This window comes from Protopterus annectens, chromosome 12.part0 (assembly GCF_019279795.1).
Source record: "Protopterus annectens isolate FY-2018-M chromosome 12.part0, PAN1.0, whole genome shotgun sequence".
Classification (NCBI taxonomy): Eukaryota; Metazoa; Chordata; order Ceratodontiformes; family Protopteridae; genus Protopterus; species Protopterus annectens.
In genome coordinates this window covers 99,882,660-99,902,790 of record NC_056746.1, presented here as the reverse complement: position 1 = coordinate 99,902,790, position 20,131 = coordinate 99,882,660, and the positions used below count along the sequence as shown (strand labels likewise).

Sequence of the window (20,131 nt, the reverse complement as noted above, 5' to 3'; positions counted from 1 at the left end):
AATATTATCTAACTGCCTGGAGCTATTCTTCTTAGGCCTCTGCTGAAAATGGGCACCTAACTTGTCAAATTTTCCTGGTAATCAAATTGCAGTAAATAAATTACCATGTTGCACATTTGTGGTAAGTAAATGGCAGTACTTTAAATCTCTTTGGTTCTGCTGCTGAAGATCTCTCTAAAGATTTGCAAGACAAAGGGAGGGTCATGCATGACTTTTAACATGTTTTTGTCTATTCCTAAAAAATAAAGGAGCCATCTGTCTAAAGGAGTTCCCTTTGTGCATAAACATCCTAAGCAGCCTTTGCAGGGAAAAAGACTGAGTTTTTTTTTCTTGGGGGGTGGGGGGGTGGGGGGGTGGGGTGGGGGGGCATGTCACAATTCCAGAGGACAAGAACTTCCTTTCAGGACAAGCCTGCTTCCATTTGACAATCCTCCTCTTCCACCCAGCCGCTTTCCTGTTTCTCAAAGGCTAACTCTGTCCTTTCCTTTGGTCAGAAGATCACAAAAGACACATGGGTTCTAGCTATAATTCATGATCCGAGGAAGCGATCCAGGGGGATTGCGAAAGCGCTTACCAGTTTTTGTTCCAATAAGCAGTTTTTATTCTACCAGTGCCTCCTTTTTATTGCTGACTGAGAGACTACTTTACAGAATCTTGGCTCATTTTCAGGTGTGGCTTATATCTATCTTCTGGACAAGAGACCGTGGGTTAATGCAAGGAATATATTGTGTACATACAATTTACAATGGTGACAACATGTGTGGAAGTCCCATACTTCCTTCTCTACTTAAAGACCTCTTGGCTCAAGTTATTATTCAGCCAGTAGCTCCTTGCCAGAGAGGCACTGGTTTGTACTCCAAGATGTTTTGGGTTCCCAAGAGGGGAGGGCTCTGAGGCTTATTCTAGACTTCTTTCTCACAATACTGTTCTGAAAGTTCTTTCTTTCAAATTTTTGTCTGTTCGGTCTATTCCATATGCTTCTTCCTTAGGCCTTTATGATTTCTCTGGACCTATATTATGCATATCTTCATATTCTCTTCACACACTCTTTAGGAAGTTTTTACAGTTCACTTTATTTTCCTTACATTATCAATTCTCTGCTTTGCAATTTCATCTTTCTCTTGGAGAAGAATGTTTCCTATGCATTTCCCCCTCTTCTGTTGCCAAAGGTCCTTTACAAGATTATCTAGGACATGCCCAAAATTTTGTTGGTGTCTCCCTTTTGGCCAGGCAGCATTGATTTCCCTATGGGATGAATCTGCTCACACAGGACTTGGCCTCTGTAGTTTCCCCTCATCTTTTCACCCTGTGTTGACTCCTTGGGTGATACAGTTTTGATTCCTTTTCTGGCACTAATTTTCTGAGGACATGCTTTGGGTTTTGCAAGAGGCCAGAAAATGCCCTGCTAGAAAATCTTGTGCTGAGTGAAAAGGGTTCCTGCTAGAAAATCTTGTGCTGAGTGAAAAGGGTTGCTTCTTGGTGTCATACCAATGAGCAGGACCCTTTTTGTTGGCATTCCTACTGTTCATTCTTATTTGTATGACTTGCTGAATTCTGGTTTCGTATACTCTTGTGTTAAAGCTCATTTGCCAGACATTTCTGCCTGTTTGTCTCTGAACCCACCACTTTCTTCTAGGTTTAAGGTAAAACAGTTCATCAAAGATGTCCTTTGTAAGAGGCCTCTATGAAAGTTTTCTCCTCCTTCTTGGGAGCTGAACTTTGTTGTTGAAAAGTTAATTCTGCCAACTTTTGAACCCACAGCTTCTTTCTCTTTAAAATTGTATATCTGAAGACTGTCTTTGTTGGTGGCTTTGCACTTTGCCAAAAGAGTGTCTGAACTTTAGGGCCTTATGGTAGTTCCTCCTTTTCTAGTTTTCCGTGGAGACATGGTGTCTTTTAAAAACAGTTCTGTTGTTATGCCTGAAGTGGTCAGTGATGTGTCTTTGAGTCAGACCATTCATCGTCCGTCCTTCTTTCCATCTCCTCTAAGTAGTAGTGAGAGGAGTCTCCTTTCCTTGGATTTGCACAGGCAGCTCCGATATTATTTAGATAAAACTAAAGCTATTAGGAAATCTGAGCAATTTTTCTTTTTCTTTTCAGGACAAAAAATTGGGTTTGGCAGTTTCTAAACAGACTATTTCTTTTTGTGTTTCTAAAGTCATTTTCTTTTGTTATTCTTTTCAAACAAACTGCTTCCTACTTCTGTTCATGCTGATTCTACTAGGGTTGTTGCTTTTCTGGAGCTTTTTTTAAAGTGTCTTGATGCTAGATCAGTTTTAGAAACTGCTACTTCATCTTATGTACACATTTTTACCAAACACTACTAGTTGGATGTGATTTGTAGAGCTAGAGCACCTCCATGGGGTTTGAGCGTTCCTCAGATTCTTCCTTCTCCCATGCTTTGCAGATGCTCTTGTACTCTCCCTGCTGTTATGAATGCTGCAACAGTGAGTCACTCAGGACATAGTGCATTTGTGTAAGAACTTACCATTAACAGTAGATGTCCCACTTATCACTGTTGCAGTATTCTGTCCCTCCCTTCTTCCCCTGTTGAGATTTCTCTTCTCCCTCTGACTGAGGCAGCATCTTTTATTCTGGTTGTACATGTACCACCTTACTTTTCTTCCTGTTTTGCTGCCCCCACCCCCCCCCCCCTTTCTTCTGCATCAGCTCAGTTTTTAGAATTTGGTGCTCCTATATTACTTTTGTACCGTATACCAAAGACATGGGACATATGTCTGACATATGGTGTATGTCAAGGCCCAGGCTTTGGTGTGCTGAGTGGGTGCATTGCTATGATTGGCAGGCTATCCTTATTGCAAAGACTACTTCAGTAGTGTTAAGTACGACATCTGTTGTGAAAGTTTTTACACAGCTGTACTTTTACCATCAGTGTTACTAAAGTCTCTGTTTTTCATATGAAAGGAATGCTTCTAGCTACTCATTTTCATTCAGGTTTGAACTTGACATGTTTGTCTTGTGTAGATGTTGCTGTCTTCCCCATGAATTGCATTGGCTGTTGGTTTGGCTGCTTTATATACAAGTTCTGCTTCAGGCTGCACGCTTTTCCATGGCTTTTGGATTTCTTCTTTATCCTCAACTTGTAAATCTTGTAGTATTTTGCCATTTCTGTAGTAGCTTTTCAGGCTCTGCATATTTCTTTCTTGTACTTTTTTTATTTTGTGTTGACTTTCTGGCATCGGTAATATAGATAAAGAAGGCAGATAGTCTGTGTTTCAACCTTTGGCCCACCTGTGGTTGAGCTGGTAAGACAGTGAACTTCTGCAGTGGAATATTCCAGCATTTCAGAATTGTGAGATGACTGTCTTATAGCTTTTGCTGTAGATGTTCAGATTCTTCAGTGAATAATCCTCTGTACTTGTTCATTATATAAATGATGGAGTGGACTGAGTGTTAGATGCCTAAATTCCATACTGGCATAGACCTGAATTCCTGACTTGTGCACTATGAAACTTTATCAAAAATGAGAATGTCTATATTCTCTGATTTTAAAATATGGCCTTTATTGCATTAATCGCACACATATCTATCAGTTAGATTATGTCAGGGAATTTAGAATGATAATCCAGAAATATGGTATAAATGACTACCTGGCTTCTCGTAAATGGAACAAATCTGTACCGAGTCTGTAGCATGGATAATCTGCAACTGAATACGTTAGCATTTTTCCTTTACATTGTTATGGTATTCATTTATGTTGGCACAACTCCACAGTATGTCTGAGTTGACTTCCTTAGCCAAAACATTGGCTGATATTCATTAGGAAAGGCATAGCAGAACATCCTGAGATAAGCCAAGATGTTGTTCTCTGCTATTGAGTGATTTGTAGTCTGTCATGTTTCATGTAGCACTGCATCTTATTAAAAATAATTTGCATGACTGGGAATTGCTGAGGTGAGCTGTTTGAAAACTGTTCAGTTGAATGCCTTCCCAGCCTGCATTAATAAGTAGTATGTGCACAGATACGCACAGAGTATACATTACTTAACCTAGCTGCTATTACACAGGAGAGGCTAGTTAGAACAGGTCTGCTGCAGACGGAGTTTTTAATACACTTGGCCTACACTGTGTGGCAGTAGAGACGGCATGCAAGCATACACTTGGGCAAATGCACACACTATGATTAAATACTCTGCACCATTGAGCTTCCCCATCCATACCAACCATGATTAACCTTAGGCAGTGGCAATCCACCATATACATGCATGCACACACAATATGTACTCAGGAACATACAATCGGAGAACCCACTCACACATTGTTTGTATGTATGTATATATATATATATATATATATATATATGTGTGTGTGTGTGCGTGTATGTGTATATGTTTATATATATATATATATATATATATATATATGTGTGTATGTGTGTATATATATGTATATATATTATATGTGTGTATGTGTATATGTATATGTATATATATGTGTATGTGTATATGTATATATATATATATATGTATGTATATATATATATATATATATATACGTACACACACACACACTTAACTGCACTACTTTTCTGGATAAACAATATCAACAGAATGAAGCTGGTTTGCTTCACTTTGTACAGATTCTCTCCTGTTCCAATCCGTAGGTGCATGCATCTAAAATCCTACATACGATTCAGAATATTGTACAGTTTTTTCAGAATGCAGGTAATGTACAATGACTGTGAGCAGAATCTTTTCTAATTCAGTGATTACATTTCATATGCTGTTTTGTGTGTGCTTTTACTGTTTAGCTAGGATAATTTCCTTGAGCTGTTAGACACTTTTACTGCTCTTTCTTGGCGATAGGGATGCTGAATGTTACTTTATTAACCTTGTCTTTAGAATAACTTGATAATCTTTGCTCACTGTGGGTACAGGTGTTTTTGTAGCTCTTGCAGTATGATTAGATGCATAAGTAATGTATGAAGAATAAACTTGGGTGATTGTGCACAAACTGGACACAACAGACAGTCCAGCAGTTTAGGTGTAGCCTTCTGATTAAGGTTGACATTTTTATTCTCTTCTATTATGTAACAGTTTTACGGTAAAATCAGATCAGTATTGAAAGGGTCCATCCCTAAAAACAAAAAAAAGTCTTCCAATCAGCTAAGCATCTAAAATTATCCTTGTCTACAAGCCCCTCCCTTTTACCCATAATGCTCTGCCAACAACTTCCTCTTTAGACCTCCTATGCTAGTGCCAGTCATCAACTATGCATCGGAAAGACTGGTATGGAAAATCTTAACTTGTTTTGTGACATTCTTTACTGTTTACTGAGTTGCACTCTGGTCAGACTAGTCTAAGTCTTTGTTTTGTTTTTTTTTTTGTTTCTTTTTTCTACCTTACCCCATGGCCTTATAATTTTCTCTTTAAAACTCAGAGGAGCAAATCCTTCTCTGTTTTTTGCATTGACAAAGTTTTCTGTCTGTCTCTACTCGTGCTCTGCTAGTTTATAAAGTGTATTGGGTATTGTTGAACATTGTTGCTGTGTTTGCTTCATTTCAGCTGTTTAATTTGTGTTATATTTTGCAGTCTTGTTCAGTGTTGTGATTACTCTTTCATTTCAATTAATTATTAATAGCAAAGTTTTAAAAGTGAACAAAGTGCAGTTGTAAGATTCCTCCCCGAGAAAGATGCATCTTTTTATGTTGTCTGTCGGGGTGAGAGTGGGCGTTTTAGTGTTAAATGTGAAATTTATGATCCTTTTGACACTAGAAACCTTAGGAAGAGAAGGAACAAGTGAATGCTTCCTCAGGATTGGCCATGTTTATGTTCATGTCTGACAGTTTTTTTCCCAGACCCAGATAGAAAGACAAGGATAAGGATAGAAATAGAAAGCATAGGAGTAAGGAAGACAGGACTGAAACTTTTAAGTTATTTTTCCAGCTCCTGAAAGTAATAAACCCGCAATGCATGATTCTACCTCTTCTACTGTGACATTCCCCTACTGGTGTTTCTAATCTCTGTAATTGTTGTGGAAGCTTCTTCCAGTGGCTTAATGCGACAGGTTAGCATGTCATAAGTATCAAATACTGGGCAGAAAGATTGTGCCCATGAGGCCACTGTCTAGCAGAGCTTTCCAGCCCTTTTGTATTCATTCACTACCCATCAGCATAGACTGTGCGAGTATTTTGAGGGCTTTTTGGAAGTTAAGTTAGGGTATGGGTTTTGCTTGTTCCCTCCATGATACCATGTTGGACAGAGACATTTTTTTCCCTACCTTCATTTTTATCTTTTTCATACTGTCTGTCCTCACCAAACCACTGTTTCTGTGCCGATTTCAGTGAAGCTGATCATAACCGTAATGGCACTGTTGCACGATCTGTTAAAGCTGGTTATCGTTTCACCATAAGGACCATAACTGTTGGTTTTGATGTGTCCATTGTTGATAATGCTGTTAATTTCATCAGTTTCAGTTTTGGTAATCTCCATTGCTCTAGTTATTAAGAGTTTGCCAAAAAGGGCCAATCTTGGAGTCATCCTTGTCAGGGCCATACATGATCTTATAAAGTTTGGCATTTGAGAGCTCAGTCTTGACGTCCCAGCTTCGGGCTTGAGCTCATTGGGTCTTTTGACCCCATTGCTAGGGTTCAAGCCATTGGGGGTGTACTCAATTCAAATCCTTTCAACATCAGCCTTAATAGTTTCCACCTTTGGCATTTGAAATGGGTACTGTTAGCCTTGAGTAGCTTCGACATTGATTCTGACATGGATGGTGCAGATAGCACTATAAATGCCTCCTTTGGAATCTGCATCATGGTCAACCTCAAGCAGAGTTGCATTCATGCCTGCCACTTCTGCCAGTCATTTTTTCTCAACAATAAGATAGAGGGTCCAAGGGGCACTTACAGGATCAACCAGTTATATCTATCACCAGTCTGGCTCCTTCTGCTTTCTTGGATTTTTGTCCTATAAGGACAAGAAGGCAGCACATGTACAAGAGGAGGTAGCTGGAGTCCCCACTGGTGTTCCTTCCCTTAGTGTAGCCGCAGATTATGGAGATTGAGTCCTTTTGTTTCCCCTGATGACCCTATGTTGAATGAGACCTTAGAAATGATGCAACAGAAGGGAGGTCTCCCAGCACATCCACAGCGGATCCTGCAAGAGGCCTTTTTATTTCTTCTTGCCCTCCTTTTGGGTGATGCTCCTCCGTATAAGATGTGGTTGTTGCTATCAGAACTGTATGACAAGAACGTGATACTGTGGAACATATTTCAAGGAGGGAAAACAAGATCCTTTATCCTCCAAAGGATTGTAATCAGTGGGTGCATGCTTCCCCATGAAAGTATGTTAGTGCAGTAGCCATTAAAAGGGTTCCTACTGTATATAGATTTGGTGTACATAGTACTGATAAGGAATGTGGAGTCATGGACATGCTTAAGAGGCAAGTTTGTCCACCTTTCATCTTTACAGTGAGGGCCGTGAACTGTGTGCCCCATAGGTTGAGCTTCCAGTAAGAGATGGGATAACAAAATGTTGCAGTCAGTTGCTGGCTAGAGATCACCGTAACACATTACGTCTGCATCTTGCAGATTTTGTTGAGGACACTAAGGCATGTTTTCTTAACACCTCTTTTGACTTACATTCATTTAACTTTAACAACAGGCCAAAGTATTTATTTTATTTATTAGCATGTTTACTGGGAATATCCTCTTGGGTGTACGTCCTCCCTTTTCAGCAGAGGACCAGGGAGAAAAACTCAGAACTTAAATACACGTACCAAAGATACAAAAAGCAGATAAGAAAAATTATGACTTTAAGGAATTTAACAGAGTGAATGCAAATGGCACACACAGTAAAAAATTAAAAGGGTTTCACAAACATTACATAGTCTTTAAGTCCTGCCTTCTTTTAAGCCTAATTCCACCCCTGTATGTACTGTTGTCACAATTCCCATTTTGTTCCTATGTAGTTCGTTCTCACCTTTTTCTAAATATCTCAATTCCAATGGTCTTGTCTCTGTTAATATATTCACTACTTGCAAGTGGGAGTGTGTCAGTATGGTTTGTGAAATAAAATGCTTGCAACTAGGACTGTGTCGCTGTGGTTGGTTTTCATTTATATAAATGCACGGTTGCTTATGTTGTAAGTGATTGTTTAATAAAGATGTTTCTTCTTTAAAAAAAGAGCAGGAATTGAATAATTTAAGTAATGTTGCTTAGGTTGTATGATATTTAGCAATATATGTGAAGCATAATGTTTGTTAATTTTAAATTGTTAATACAGTTTGATTATTTTTTTATATAAATGTTCATGTGTCTCTCACAAGTAATAATTCAATAAAGATGTTAAAAAAGACAACAATATATCAACAGTTAAAAAAATGAAAGTTATGCATAAAATCTAATACAAGAGTACAGCAATGGTTCAAAACAAAGAGTGTGGAAAGAAAGAGAACAAGAGTCATTATGGGCCAACAAATTCAGCTCCACTTTTACCCCCCCTTCCCTGGCCATCCCCACAAAATGCCATCCAGCAATACCCCTCCATCTATCACTAGGGAGCAGGTCCTAGATGCACTGTCTAAAGCCAAAAACTCTGGATTGATGGGTCCTGATAATATCCCTGGATGCTTTCTTAAATGGCCTGAAACATCACTTGTCAGGACAGTTGGAGTCAGTGTTTAACCGTGGCTTCCAGACAGGCCCGTGAGTCTGACTAGTCTCCTATGCAAACTCATAGAAAGAATTATCATGAAAATGATTAATAAGGACATAGAAATCCTTAACACAGGATCCAACCCAGACTGGTTTTGTCAAGGGCAGGTCATGCCTACTGAAGCTGGTGGACAACTTTGAGAAGATCACTAAGGCAATGGGTGAAGGCAAAATGGTGTATACTGCCTACCTTAATCTGTCTAAGAAAGTCGATGCAGTAACCCCTCACACATCGTAACCAAACCTGCGTTACTGCCTACCTTAATCTGTCTAAGAAAGTCGATGCAGTAACCCCTCACACATCGTAACCAGACCTGCGTTACTGCCTACCTTAATCTGTCTAAGAAAGTCGATGCAGTAACCCCTCACACATCGTAACCAAACCTGCGTTACTGCCTACCTTAATCTGTCTAAGAAAGTCGATGCAGTAACCCCCTCACACATCGTAACCAAACCTGCGTTACTGCCTACCTTAATCTGTCTAAGAAAGTCGATGCAGTAACCCCTCACACATCGTAACCAAACCTGCGTTACTGCCTACCTTAATCTGTCTAAGAAAGTCGATGCAGTAACCCTCACACATCGTAACCAAACCTGCGTTACTGCCTACCTTAATCTGTCTAAGAAAGTCGATGCAGTAACCCTCACACATCGTAACCAAACCTGCGTTACTGCCTACCTTAATCTGTCTAAGAAAGTCGATGCAGTAACCCCTCACACATCGTAACCAAACCTGCGTTACTGCCTACCTTAATCTGTCTAAGAAAGTCGATGCAGTAACCCCTCACACATCGTAACCAAACCTGCGTTACTGCCTACCTTAATCTGTCTAAGAAAGTCGATGCAGTAACCCCTCACACATCGTAACCAAACCTGCGTTACTGCCTACCTTAATCTGTCTAAGAAAGTCGATGCAGTAACCCCTCACACATCGTAACCAAACCTGCGTTACTGCCTACCTTAATCTGTCTAAGAAAGTCGATGCAGTAACCCTCACACATCGTAACCAAACCTGCGTTACTGCCTACCTTAATCTGTCTAAGAAAGTCGATGCAGTAACCCCTCACACATCGTAACCAAACCTGCGTTACTGCCTACCTTAATCTGTCTAAGAAAGTCGATGCAGTAACCCCTCACACATCGTAACCAAACCTGCGTTACTGCCTACCTTAATCTGTCTAAGAAAGTCGATGCAGTAACCCTCACACATCGTAACCAAACCTGCGTTACTGCCTACCTTAATCTGTCTAAGAAAGTCGATGCAGTAACCCCTCACACATCGTAACCAAACCTGCGTTACTGCCTACCTTAATCTGTCTAAGAAAGTCGATGCAGTAACCCCTCACACATCGTAACCAAACCTGCGTTACTGCCTACCTTAATCTGTCTAAGAAAGTCGATGCAGTAACCCCTCACACATCGTAACCAAACCTGCGTTACTGCCTACCTTAATCTGTCTAAGAAAGTCGATGCAGTAACCCCTCACACATCGTAACCAAACCTGCGTTACTGCCTACCTTAATCTGTCTAAGAAAGTCGATGCAGTAACCCCTCACACATCGTAACCAAACCTGCGTTACTGCCTACCTTAATCTGTCTAAGAAAGTCGATGCAGTAACCCCCTCACACATCGTAACCAGACCTGCGTTACACGCTGGATAGCTAGCTGGCCCTCTGATAGGACTCGGGAAGTTCTGATAGGCAAGACTACCCCCATGAGAAGGTTGGTTACTAGTAGAGTCCCTCAGGGCTCTTTACTGGTTCCACTCTTTTTCTTTTACTTCTTGAAAGAAAAATCCAATGTCAGGGGCCTCTGGCTGACCATGTTTGCAGATGATTACAAACTAGGAGCAGTCATGGAACCCCCCCCCCCCCCCAAGACAGGACCAACACAGGCAAATAACTGGTTCAGAAGCCACGGCTTAAAACTCAGTGTCGAGAAATACATAATAGTACCCTTTGAGAAGTCAGCAACCGTAGGAAATTACCTCATTAATAACACATCCCTAAGAGTAGACCCAGTAGTCAGTGATTTGGGTACGTATGTAGATAGTAACTTGGATTCCGACCAACATGTGTTTACGGTAGTAAGGAAATCATTCTGTGTTGCTCATCGTATAAGCAAGGGCATGGCATCTAGGTTCAAGGAAGTCATTGTTCCACTGTATTTGTCCCTTATCAGTCCCATCTTTGAGTACAATGTCCCCATCGTTATGTACCTGAGCAGGCATATGCAACAACTGGAATGTCCACGGACGTTTTTCACAAAAAGAATTCAGGGAGTAAACAAGTATTGTATGTCCTGTGCAGATGGCCTTAAAGCCCTGTCTTTGTACTCTGTTTCCTACAAACTGTTGAAGTGATCTTTGTCTGGCATACAAGGCATCCTTGGATCCCACTGTGATGGACCTTTCGCATATCCACAAAATGAATAGCATCAGAATTATTCTAGGGATTTAAACTTTGCTTGTGACATAAATGGGACACATTAGAAGAACAGGTATGTGTCTCAAAGAGCACCCCTTTTCTGAACAGGCTTCCCATCTATGTGAAGCAGCACTCTTACCTAACTCTATTTAAGACAAACCTGGACCAGTGGATGGCAAATTAGAAGTGCACCCTGGGCCTAACACCTATGTCTGTAATGGACAGAAGCAGTCTGTAAACCTTGCTCCAGCTTATATACATACCCCTTAAAATGACTTCTATGGCACATAAACTTGCAGCATACAATTGAGATGCTTGGCTAGGCTTATAAAGGAACCCAGTGATCGTTTAGCTTAGCATACAACTGTGAACCTATAATATGCTGCTGGTTACTGTGAAGGCAGAGATTTGTTTATTCATTCAGTCATTCATCTGTATAATATGCTGCTGGTTACTGTGAAGGCAGAGATTTGTTTATTCATTTAGTCATTCGTCTGTATAATAAGTATGCCTGTAACTGTACTTTCTTGATCATAGATTAAGCTTATCTAATTTGCCATTTTTATCTTTCAGGGCTTTCAGTGTTTGGAAGTAAAGCGTTGGGTGGTCTGCGGTATGATTGGAATTTTAACTGGCCTGGTTGCATGCTTCATAAACATCATGGTGGAGCTAATAGCCGGGGAGAAATACAAAGTTCTGAAACGGGGTATCCTTTTCGAAACTGTATATCACTATTGGATCATTCATGAAGTGTTCTACCTGTCCTTTTTGTTGTGTGTGTGTATAATGTAAATTTCCTGTGCTTTTTTCTTGTGAACTTGACCTTAAGAGATGGTGATAGGTAATTCATTCTTGGAACAACTGGGTGTCTGTTTTTTGTGTTGGATATGGTGGGGGGACTATTTTCCCAGCTCAGAGATGGTTCTGTTATAGGAGTATTTCACTGTAGCACTGCCCTGTGACTGCAGAGAGCAAGCTTCACTCATGGGGTGAATTTTTTATTGATGTTACGAACAACTAATATGCTTATTATGATCGTTGACCCGATCATTTCCTCTCTCATCTTCGCCTAACCCTTCTTGTTGTCTGCAGTCACAGAGCAGTGCTATAGTGATGTGCTCCTTGGCAAGGCTGCAGCCAGCACACTCCCATCATCCCTTTGTCATGGAATGCATGCCAGTCATCCACAGGTGTCACTCCTATACAGGAATGAGTACCAGCCCCACTCTGTAGGATGGGCAGACTGCCATTGAATGCTGACTCTGTTCACTCTTACATCTCCCTGGCTTGCTCACCCAGCACCAGAGCTGAGAATTAAATTCTGACCACGTGGGCTTCAGCCAGGACATCCTTTTATACTGAGGAGCTGGCTTGAGTGGGAATACATTTTCATGATATTTTATTTCCTCTTGAATTTATGTCTTTTGAGGTAGTACAATTAAATATGTTGTAAATGTATCTTTGTAGCACCTGATAGTACTGAGAAACAATGATTAAAACTCATGCAGTTTCTGCTGTTGCTCAGAACACCTCTCTGATACACCAGAGTGTGCAGCCTAGATTACAAAGCAAACCATCTGACGAATAACATGTCCTGCAGCCAATTCTGGATGCTTGCAAGTGTATTATTTGGAAATTGCAGGGAAGAAACCTTGCTTTTTACTTAAAATTGTTAGTCTGTTATACGTCACTTATTTTGTCTGTGTGCTGTGTTTTGTGCAGTAGTCTTTATTATGCTTTGTAATAAGCTTGGCACTGTAGAGGAAAGGCCTTGCAGGGGAAGGGTGGTTGGAATTTCATATAACTGATGTCTCTTCCATGGGGAAAAGAGTTGCAGCTGACATCACGCTGCAAAAACATCTTCTGAAACCTACTAGCAGGTACATTTAACATTGCTGAGAACTGAGTAATCGTATGTAATGCTTTAAAAGCCACAGACATAACTGGACAGTCTACCTCACCCGCAAACTGATAAAAAATTTGTAATTTTCAGGGAGGATAGTGGACTTTTCACAGTAGATCTAATTTTAATGGTCTAAAGTCTGTGGTAACTTCTGCCATGATTACTAGGTCTGTGGTGATACCTGCTATGAACTGCCTTTGTCATATGGAATTCTGCTGGCCCTAACTTTTTTGCAGGCAGTGGACGTTTTTATACAGTGGAATGAACCAAGCTTTATTAGAGGTCTTCTTTGATGACCATTGTACCCTAGCTGAAAAATAATAACAAAAGGAATGTAAATCAATAGTAAGCATTGAGCAATGGTGTGGGTAGGAAAAAAGAGTAATGGACTGCTGTTAACATTGCTTACAGAAATAAACACTTCATCCGAACACTGTTACACTACTTACAGAAATAAACACTTCATCCGAACACTGTTACACTACTTACAGAAATAAACACTTCATCCGAACACTGTTACACTACTTACAGAAATAAACACTTCATCCGAACACTGTTACACTACTTACAGAAATAAACACTTCATCCAAACACTGTTACACTGCTTACAGAAATAAACACTTCATCCGAACACTGTTACACTACTTACAGAAATAAACACTTCATCCGAACACTGTTACACTGCTTACAGAAATAAACACTTCATCCGAACACTGTTACACTACTTACAGAAATAAACACTTCATCCAAACACTGTTACACTGCTTACAGAAATAAACACTTCATCCGAACACTGTTACACTACTTACAGAAATAAACACTTCATCCGAACACTGTTACACTGCTTACAGAAATAAACACTTCATCCGAACACTGTTACACTACTTACAGAAATAAACACTTCATCCGAACAGTTACACTGCTTACAGAAATAAACACTTCATCCGAACACTGTTACACTACTTACAGAAATAAACACTTCATCCGAACACTGTTACACTACTTACAGAAATAAACACTTCATCCGAACACTGTTACACTACTTACAGAAATAAACACTTCATCCGAACACTGTTACACTACTTACAGAAATAAACACTTCATCCGAACACTGTTACACTACTTACAGAAATAAACACTTCATCCGAACACTGTTACACTACTTACAGAAATAAACACTTCATCCGAACACTGTTACACTACTTACAGAAATAAACACTTCATCCGAACACTGTTACACTACTTACAGAAATAAACACTTCATCCGAACACTGTTACACTACTTACAGAAATAAACACTTCATCCGAACACTGTTACACTACTTAAAATAAACACTTCATCCGAACACTGTTACACTACTTACAGAAATAAACACTTCATCCGAACACTGTTACACTACTTACAGAAATAAACACTTCATCCGAACACTGTTACACTACTTACAGAAATAAACACTTCATCCGAACACTGTTACACTACTTACAGAAATAAACACTTCATCTGATGTTGTCAATTTTCATTCTGTCCACAACCTCTGGGGGTTTGGTTCCGATCTTCAGAACCCACTCGGCTGCTACAGTAGCTCATGGGAACCAAACAGCTCGAGCTCATGCCTTACCCACAATGCACCTGTCTCAGTTACCTCAAATCTTGTTTGCCGCTTTGCGAGTTAGATGTGGTGCCATATCCTCTTGAGCAGGTGTTTTTTCATATCATTTTCTTCCTTAATTCTAAATATTTTCACTTTTCTTCTTGAAAAACAATCCCTTACCCTTTTCCTTTCCTAGCGCAAAAGTATTCTTAGATAGTTCTCAAAAAACCAAAGTGGACCAACCACAGCTAGGTGTACAACAAATCCAGCGACTTTAATAAAATAATCACTTTTGTGACCTGCACGGGCGCTTCCTCAGACTAAAATACAATTAAAACACTGTCAAAGCACTTAAATAATGTATCTAATCATTCAAAAAGCAATTAACTCATTAACTTACTTAAGATACTCACTAAAATACCTAAGAACAAATTCTCACATACAAAAATTCACTTGCATATATATAAACAGATTTAAGCACACACAAAATCAGTGGGGAGTGTGAGTGCATGTAAATCTTGTTTAATGAACATCACATCATTAATACCTGGTGTATTATCTGCATTACAATATATAATCCATCTTAATTCAGCTAGCTCTGTTTTATTCTTAATATCACTGTTCCTAAAACTTTCTTTAACAATCTCAAGTGGTAAGAATTTAAAGGTAAGGTGTATCCCCAAATCCAGTGTATGTTTAACCAGCGAACTGCTCTTCTTGTTACTCTAATATCGCTTAAGTGCCCCATAATACGTTTCCTTGGGGACCTATATATCTTACCTATTTAAAAAGCTTGTTTGTTGAAGCTGCTGCTGATTTAAGTCCCGTCAGAATAAGGGCAAAGCCTTGCAGGAACTTAAACATGTTTTTGTTTCTCCTCTGCATAAATTTCAGAGAAATTACCCCAATAAGACGGCCTTTGTTCATAGGCAGTCTTGCCGTCTCCCCAAGGGTGAGAAGCGTGGGAGGCTGCTCCTCTTGCTAAAGGTACCCAGACATATGTGCCCCAGAAGCCTCCTTTTCCTGACAAAGCAGGTGCTGTCTGACTAGCCCGTTCTTGTCAGCCACATTCCTCTTTGTCCATCTTTCCCTTTCTCTTCATGTTTGGTTAAAGACAACTCCTGGGTTTTGTCCATTATTCACAAAGGATATTTAAAGGATATTTCATGGTCTGGAAATCTGTTGCCTTTTTTATGGGAATTCCTCACCCCCCCCCCCCCCCCCCTCAGGCGCAGTTGCCTTTTTTCCACGGGTGCTTCGGAATCTCTTGACTCAAGAAGTTGAGGGAGTTTTACTCCAAAATGTTTCTGGTGCCCAGGATAGAGGGGACTTGGAGACCTATTCTGGACCTTTCTCATCTAAACACCTTTCTTAAGGTCCCCTATTTTCGTATGTTGTCCCTTCAGACCTTGTTCCCTCTTCTTCGTCATCAGGTTTATATGATGTCTCTGGACCTCAAAGATGCTTATCTTCACATCCCGATTCATCTCCTTTTCAGAATGTTTTTATTTTTCTCTGTTGTTTCCTGGCATTTTCAGTTCTCTGCTTTGCCCTTTGGCCTTTTTACTACCCCAAGGGTATTCACCAAATGCCTCGGTCCAGTGATTGCTTTTTGCAGGATAAGGGGGATCCAAGTCTTCCCTACTTGGGCGACGTCCTGTTTCAGGCATCCTCTCCAGAGACTTTGTTGCAAAAAAATTTCCTCCTTGCTGTTTCCCTTCTGCAGAGCCTGGGGTTCACTATAAATTTCAAAAAGTCCTTTCTGACTCCTTCTCAGGATTAGGTCTTTCTGGAGTGCAGGATGCAGACTGTTCCTTTGTTGGCATCCCTGCCTCCTACCAAGGCCCAAACTCTCATTTCCTTTTTTCAGTCCCTTCTTCCTCTCGCTTCAGTAACAGCTAGGAAATTTCTGAGAGCTCTGGGGTTCATGGGGTCCACCATTCCTATTATCCCTTTTGTCAAATTCTGTATGAGAAATCTTTAGTGGTTTCTGAAGTTAGTTTGGTTCCAACAGTCTCCTCCCCTCAAATTTTTAGTTCCTCTTCTTCCATGTCTCAAGCAGAAACTTCAGTGGTGGATACAGCAGTTGACTCTCATTCCAGGGCTCCCTTTTCATCCATCTCTTTCCTTTCAGGAGCTGTTCGCAGCCACTTCAGATGTGGGATGGGGAGCAACATTCGACTTCCTAAAGGTGCAGGGAGTAAGGTCGCCTCATCGAAAGAAAGAACACACCAACGTCTAAAAGATGAGAGCTCTTCTGCTGGCTGTTCATGCCTTTCATCCTCTCTTCTCCCCAGGATCTATCAAGGTGTTAACAGACAATACCACAGTGATGTGTTATGTCAACAAATGAGGGGGGGGGGAAGGGGTCAATGTCTTATCTTCTTTGCTGTTTGGCTCTCCTAATGTGGGAACTAACTATCCATTATCAAGTGACACTTCAGGCAATCTGCATTCCCTCAGGTCAAAACATTGTGGCAGACTCTCTGAGCAGGCCCATAACTCAATCCCTCAAATGGATGCTTCACAGGGATGTGTTTTTGGACATTGTACACCAGTGGGGTACTCCTGAAATTGATCATCTTTTTGCCAGCCCTCTGAACAGACAGCTTCCCCTTTGTGCCAGAGTCCCAAGTCCTCTGGTTTGGAAGGTGGACTCCATTTCTCTTTTCCTTGGAATGGGATCGTTCTTCATGCATTTACTCCCCTTCCCCTCATTCCAAAAGTCATATTCAGAATAAAAACAGGATGTTCCCACAATGTTGCTGTTCACTCCCTTATGGCCAATACAGAAATGGTTCCCTCTTGTTCTGCATTTAGCTAAGGGGGCAGTCATCACAAGTTACCTCACAAGGTGGACCTACTCACACAAGACAAGAGATCTCTCATCCATCTCATCCTCTTCACTCTTCAACTGATACTGTGGGTGGTAGGGTTTTGATTCTTCATAGACACCTTTTTTCTGAGTATGTGCTTAGAGTCCTGCAGGACTTTACTGGAAAAGTTCACCAAGACTCTGACGCAACTTGCTGTGAGGGAAAGGTTGGTTTGTTTTTGACCTCTTGTATTTTGTATTACTTTATTGCCTTCTATTTTGTATACTGTGATTTATTTTCTTTACACTGTATTTTACTTGTATTCTGCTTAGAATTGCATATTAAAACTTGTAAAGAGATCACAGTTATATCAGTTGCGAGTTGCACACAATTTTCCCCACCCTCCCACCGTGTTGCTGTTGAGTTCTTAAACACAACTGTCATTCTAGCTGCCTGCCTCTTGTTAATTTGACCACATATCTCCTTCCCTGCCTCTGTTCACTGGCTGTTCTGAGTAAGCACAAAATTATTTTGTGAAATTATACCCCTTCAGCTATTCAAATGTATTGACTATCCCACTGTATTCCTTAGAGCCAGAAAACAAAAGTGCCCACCCCGTTAGAATCTAGCTTGTTCTTTTAAAATTAGTGGTTCTCCACTTAGACAGCTGAAACTTTAGTTACCCCCCTTTTCATATCTAACTGCTTAGTGCACACTGCCGTGTTTATAATATTAACCCATTTTTCCATCTTACCTTTAAACATCTATTGCAAGACCGCCAGTTATTGGAGAGCCCACATTCTGCCTCTCAGTAGTCTTCTGGGATTAGTGCTTCTGTTTTCTCCTGGTGACAGAAGGAGCACAGGAAAATTATTTCCTGTAGACTTTTGATCACCAGAAAGCCTAATAACTGCTTCATAGGTGACAGTTTGGAATTTGTGCTTATATTCCCTTCCTGGTGAGAGAAGGCGCAGAGTGCATTGATTCTGGACTGCTTCTGGTTGGACAGTGTGTATCTGTGTGTGTTGCTATTAAAGGCATCTACCAGGAAAAGGCTACACCTAGCCTACAGACCCTTGCATCATCTGTGACAATACAGTGGATCACCAAACAGCCTGTGATCTGCTTCTCTCTTGAGATTGCTGCTAATGTTTTGCTTCTGGTGAGATAAGAAGCAAAGGAGCACTGTATGCCAGCAGAGTGAAGCTGTGCCGAGACCAGCACTAGTAGTAGCCATTCACATGGCTCCCCTTTTTTTTCATCATTTTTTACAAGCTAATTCTTTGTTTTTAGTAACTACTGCTTGAGTTGTTTCTAACTTCAGAATATCTGCCTAAATACTTCATCCTTAAATTTTCAGGATCTATGTATTAGTTTTGGCTTAAGTGTTTGGCTGTACCCTTTACAGACTCAGACACCTGAGTGACATTTTTTCCTCTAAAAGCACCATTGAAATTTCACTGATACCTAGTTGCACACAGGACAACTAGTTTGCAGTGACAAGCACTGTCCCCAAAGTTGCAAACCGAATACTCCTGACATTGCTATCTAATCAATAAAAAGGGGCCTGTTGCCATGGATATGGGATTTCCTACTGTCTCTGTTACAAGCTTGGTGGATATGGGCATCCTAAGGCAATGTAGAAATTGCCTCATGTTTACTGACAACCAGTTAATTCTCAAACAAATTGATATGGTATGTGAGAGATGTATTTGCACAATGTCACTGGAGATAAAACTCTCACATAAAAGTACTCCTAATGTCAGTAAGGTTGCCTGTAGTACACACTACAGCCATCACACACAATTCAAAGCAGACATATAGACCCACATATGCTGAGACACTTAAATGTAACCTTCCTAAACCACAAAGGCCTCCTAGACAAAATGCAATAAATGCCCTCAACAGCCCCAAATGCACTCTTTCAAAAGAACACCCACGCCAATACACAGAGCCACATCTCATGGAGACTCTACCTCTAAGCCCATAAGGCAAGCCACCACACAATCCAAAGTTCTGGTCATTGGAGACTCCATCATGAGATGCACTGATGTTCCTCTCACCAGGCTGAGTAAGGAGAAAGTCAAGGTCAGTTGCTTATCAGGAGCTAGGATTCGCCACATTACGCACACACTCAGGTTGTTGGACCACAAGTACCAGTATGACTCAGTCATAGTCCATGTGGGAGTAAATGACCTGAGACATACCTCCCTAGACTATATGAAGAGACATCATAGAGCTCTCAGAATATGTCTCTCAGGCTGGCATGAGCCTAGCATTGAGCAGCATTTTACCTTCTCCAAGGATGATGCCACAGTACAAGCAAAAGATGATTGACTTTAATAATTGGCTTAGTTTCTGGTGTCATTCTAAGGGGGTGCAATATTTTTAAGCTTGGAAGGAGATGGTCAACAGACCATGCTGCTCTCCCAGGGATGGTCTGCACCTTTCCCCTCTAGGTTTTTGAATATTAGCTAAAACATTGTCTTTACCCCTTTAGTGCCTTTTTAGGCAATGCCAAACTGAAAGTGCTTTCAACATAGCAAATCAAAACCAAGAAAATCTAAAGGCATTACTGCTCAGTGCTAGGAGTATAAACAAAAAAACTCCACTCCCTAGAAGCTCTCTTCACCCTTGAAAATGCTGATGTCTGTGCGGTCACTGAGACATGGTTTAAAGCCATGGAGAGCACACCAACGGTGCAAGGTTATAATGC

The 20,131-nt window shown here is 40.6% G+C and overlaps 1 protein-coding gene across 1 annotated transcript in view; it reads left to right on the top strand.

Annotated features, from left to right (window-relative positions):
* The window catches only part of CLCN7 (chloride voltage-gated channel 7), a 1,228,907-nt gene that overhangs the window by 314,081 nt on the left and 894,695 nt on the right, over positions 1-20,131 (top strand). The window contains exon 5 of the mRNA XM_044089120.1: positions 11,678-11,810. Coding sequence (XP_043945055.1) covers positions 11,678-11,810 — 133 coding nt within the window. The remainder of the gene's footprint in view (positions 1-11,677; positions 11,811-20,131) is intronic.